The following is a 4,017-nucleotide window of genomic DNA, read 5'->3' as shown; positions in this document are numbered from 1 at the left end:
AAAAGAGTTTGGGGGTATTGGATGGAATTAGAGCCAGGGAGCCAGGAAGGCCAGAGTCCTTTCCTACCCATTGCTCCCACACGCTTCCTGAAAGGGTTTCACCCCAAATGGGAATCCAAGTCCCATTTTTATTAACAGGACCGAAAACCAAACACTTCAAGGCCTAAGTGGACAATCTTTTTCCCCCCAGACGGATGCTTGGACCTTAACATCCTCTGGTTAGAGAACTGGAGGACGGATATTGCAGACCAGTAGCAGCAAGGAAGTCAGGTCCGCAGCAAAGATCTTCGCTTAACCTACCCGGTGGTCGAAGCAGAGAAAGGGAAGGAGGGAGCGAGCGGTCGCCCCGCCCTTTACAATGCCAGGCCCTGCAGAGGGTGGCTGAGTATCCAGAAAAGGAAGCAGGGGATGGGGGAGAAAGGCCGAACGTGAATGAACGTAACAGTGACCTTGCCCATGTGCCAAGGTGAACGTTTTAGAGTCTTCCCAGTCTGCTTAGTGACTCTCCAACCTCTGAAGGTGAGTCTAGGAGGAGGTGAAAAAGCAGGCCTGGCAGAGAAAAGGCACAGGGGTACGCCTCCTTACCCTAATTCCTCCCACCTAAATCTCACATACCATTTACCTCTGAGAGCTGGATCTCTACGAACTGGGTGGGTCCCTAAAACAGTGAAAAGTCAACGACAAGAGAAACGTTGTTCCCCGCTTGGAACTTCTTCCTTGGTCTTTTTTCGACTGCTCGGGTGCAGACGGAAATCTAGGTTTTCTGGGTTCTGTGGATAAATTAGAACAGCTCGAGAGGGGAAGCAGGGAGAGGTGTCCCTGGAAAGTTTTTTCACTTCCTTGGAACTTCTAAGTCCTTGAACATTTCCATCTCCCAAACAGGCCTCCAGAAAACTCCACCCTGAAAGCCACTTACCCTGACAAACAATATATAACCCCAAATGATTCAATTCTTACTGAGGGAGATGGATCAGATGAAGTGTCAGATGACCGGAGAATACCACGGAGACACTCACCAACAAAAGATAGGTCAGTGGGTTTGCTCCGCCACCTCCTGTCCCCACAGGTATCCCCAATGTTGGCCTCAGGGGCTCCTAGGAGGGGGGTCAGGGCTCCCAGCCTCTAAAACCTCAACTGGTGTGTTACCCACTCCCTCCACTGCACTGGGGTCCTCCTCAACGACCATTGGACCCTCTGTCCCCTTGGGTTCCTCCGTCCCCACCTGCCCGTGCTGTTCCTCCCCCTTCAGCCGCTTGTTGACACAACCCAAATGACTTCTGCTGTCATTCTCACCACTGGAGGCATGAGGAGAGCCTTGTGGCTTGGCCTTTGGACCCTGGGGGGTTGAGGCTGGTGGCTCAGCGGGCTGTGGGCTCTGAAGGGCCTTCTGATCCAACGCATCCCTTCTCGAGCCTTGCCCTTTCTTTGGAATCTCTGGCTTCTTCCTGGTGTTTTCCGAATCGACAAGGACATAAGAGACGGGGCCCAAGCTCACCTTCTTCTTCTTCCTCGTGGGAGCAGGGCTCTTTGCCGCGGCCCAGACCATGGTATTCTTCTTTTGTGGACCCTCTGGACCGCCGTCTTGGTCTGACTCAGAGGCAACTCGAGGGCTCGCAGCTTCTGCCTGGGCATCGTGGGGCGGGTTGCTGGGAGACTTCCAGGCACATTTCGCTAGGGCCTTCTTCAAAGCTGACCCCTCCCGCTTCACACAGGGCTTTCTGCTGCTCCTGATGTATTCTGACATCTCCATATTTTCAGCGTCATCAGCTTCCGGATCCTCCAACAAGGCCGAGCTGTGGGAATGGCTGCCTCTGGATTTCTTCCAGGGCACTGGTTCCTGCTTGGGAGTTTTTTTCTGCTTCTTTCTCCTGGGGAAAGTCTTAGCTCCAGCCTTTTGAACCAGAGGTTCAAGAGGGTCACCCTCATCTTCCACGTCATTCCAGCCGTCCAGGTTCTCCACCTTCAAGGCAGAGCCCACCTCTGCAGCCCACCCTGGCTCCTTCTTGACCTTCCTCGCTGTTGCCAAAGTCAAGGATGCCACTGCTTGGTCTTCAGCAACCTCTTGAGCCCTAGCTTCCTCCCGGCTGCGGATCTCGCCATCCATGCAGAAGATGATTTGCACCACCGCCCCCAGAAGCACCCCCAAAGCTTCTGCCCAGTTGTCTGGGGGCTGATTCCGGTTCTGGGGTGGTGGGGACTGGCTGAGCTGCAGCAGGCGGACCACATCCTCCCGGGTGCGCCCCTCTGCAGCCAGGAATTCACTCAGGTTTTTTAAAAACTCAGCATCCTGGGTGGGGTCCCTACTGACCACTCTCCAGATGCCCCCCCTTCCTGGGAATTCCCGGGGTACGGCCCTCAGATTCACACCCTCGCCTACCTCAACGAGGGCAGCTTTGGCATTCTCTTCCCTCAAAAAAATCTTGTTGAGCACAAAGTATGGGCCCAGCGGGGAGAGGACCCCATTCAAGGTCTCCTCAATTTCCACTTGGCCACAGTCCTCCGGGATGCCTGTGACCAACAGGCACCTGTGGATGTCCACTTCCATCCCCCGGCACCAGTCCTCCAAAAGGTTCACCGCCATGGTCGTGGACACCTGGCAGCTCGATTCCCACGTGTGCTGAAGAGTCTACGACGTGGACCGGGGCTGCAGTGGTCCCTAAACAGCAATCCTGTAAGGTGACAGGAGAGGGAGGTCAAATTCCCGGGAACAAGGCCAGGCCCAGAGCTCTCAGCTGCCCCCTCCAAGGCTGGCCTGCAGGAGGCCTCGCGCTTTCCCAAGGTCTTCCTCCCCAAACCGGGCCCCGGATGCTCACACGTGTCCTGGAATCGCCGAAAACCGCGAGCGGCCTCCCCGGGGCCTGGCTCTCGGCCAGCCCGTCAGGGAAGCGGCAGCCCCGCCTCTGACCGCCCAGACGGGCCAAGGAGAGGCCGCCGGGATGCAGCCGGCTTGCCAGGTGCCAGCTCGGGCCACGCCGGCACGGATGCTCTGGGCCAAGTGCCCGAGACGACAGCGTCCGCCCCCGCTCGGACAGGGCGCGTCAGGTGGCGTCTCGCCTGGGTCCAGGCAGCTGCGCTGAGCAGAGGCCGGCGTCCCAGGGCGCGCTTGCGCACTTGCTCCCGCGTAGTACCCGCGGTCTCCATGGCAACCGGTGGTTGCAAGCTAGCGCGTGGGCTGTGCAACTGGGCCTGGGGAATCGCGTGGGAGTGCGACTGTTCACCTATTCACCGAGCCCGAGGTCTGCATGTTCTCTGATTGCCCTCCCGGACCCGGTCTTTCCACCTTTCTCTACTCAACATGGGCCTCCGGGACGGGGGTGGGGGGTGCTGACTTCTGTGGCCGCACCAACTACCCTTCTTACCCTCAGCCTTCCTGTTGGGTTGAGCCAACAAGACTCCTAGGAGACAACAGAAAGCAGAGGGCGCGAGGAAACAGCAGCTTCAGTCCCCCTGAGTTCCCCTAATAAAAGCCACAGCTCTTGTTGAGAGCCTTCTAGGTTAGCTACAGTTCCTTGTTCCAGAAATTTCCAGAAGTTTCTAGAAACTTCTCGATTTTCCACCCCCTTCAAGCCTGGGGATAGTGCCTCACCTTTCCTTGCTGGTTTCCTCAACTCACTGCCTACAGGTAACACCTTTGTTAATAGTTAATGAAACAGTCCTCAGTGACTCAGGATGAGTTGCCATGTTTCCTGTCAGGCCCTCACTGATACATCTATCAATGTGGCTTCCTAACTGTGCGATCTTAAACGAGAAATTTGAGCTCTCTGAGCTCCTTCCTCTTCTTCACAATAGGAGTACCAATAAAAACTTTCCTGATCTGGAAATTTTGAAGATTGGGGGAGATCACATATGAAAAATGCAGTGGGCCTGGGTGTTCAACCAAAATCTGTTGTCTGGATTCCATTTTGGAATTGGCCTTTGCAAGACCAAATAGCCAGGTATCCATTTCACTTTCCTCTCTGATATCCCTGAACTTGGGCATGATCAATATTTGTGTGATTGATTGCCCGAGCTGCCATC

At 55.6% G+C, this 4,017-nt stretch overlaps 1 protein-coding gene across 1 annotated transcript; it reads right to left on the bottom strand.

Moving 5' to 3' along the window:
• Positions 1–1,084: 1,084 nt before the first annotated feature.
• On the bottom strand, positions 1,085–3,141 carry PNMA8A (PNMA family member 8A). Its single transcript, XM_027080375.1, has 2 exons — positions 3,055–3,141; positions 1,085–2,626 (listed from the first exon to the last, which is right to left on the bottom strand). Exons 1-2 carry the CDS (start codon positions 3,139–3,141, stop codon positions 1,085–1,087), a joined length of 1,629 nt encoding a protein of 542 aa, XP_026936176.1.
• Positions 3,142–4,017: the final 876 nt, after the last annotated feature.

The sequence above is a fragment of the Aethalodelphis obliquidens genome, unplaced genomic scaffold, assembly GCF_003676395.1.
Source record: "Aethalodelphis obliquidens isolate GAN/ISIS:26980383/991018 unplaced genomic scaffold, ASM367639v1 scaffold43, whole genome shotgun sequence".
Taxonomy (NCBI): domain Eukaryota; kingdom Metazoa; phylum Chordata; class Mammalia; order Artiodactyla; family Delphinidae; genus Aethalodelphis; species Aethalodelphis obliquidens.
Note: the sequence above shows the minus strand (reverse complement) of the source record. Positions and strands in the feature narration are given on the sequence as shown.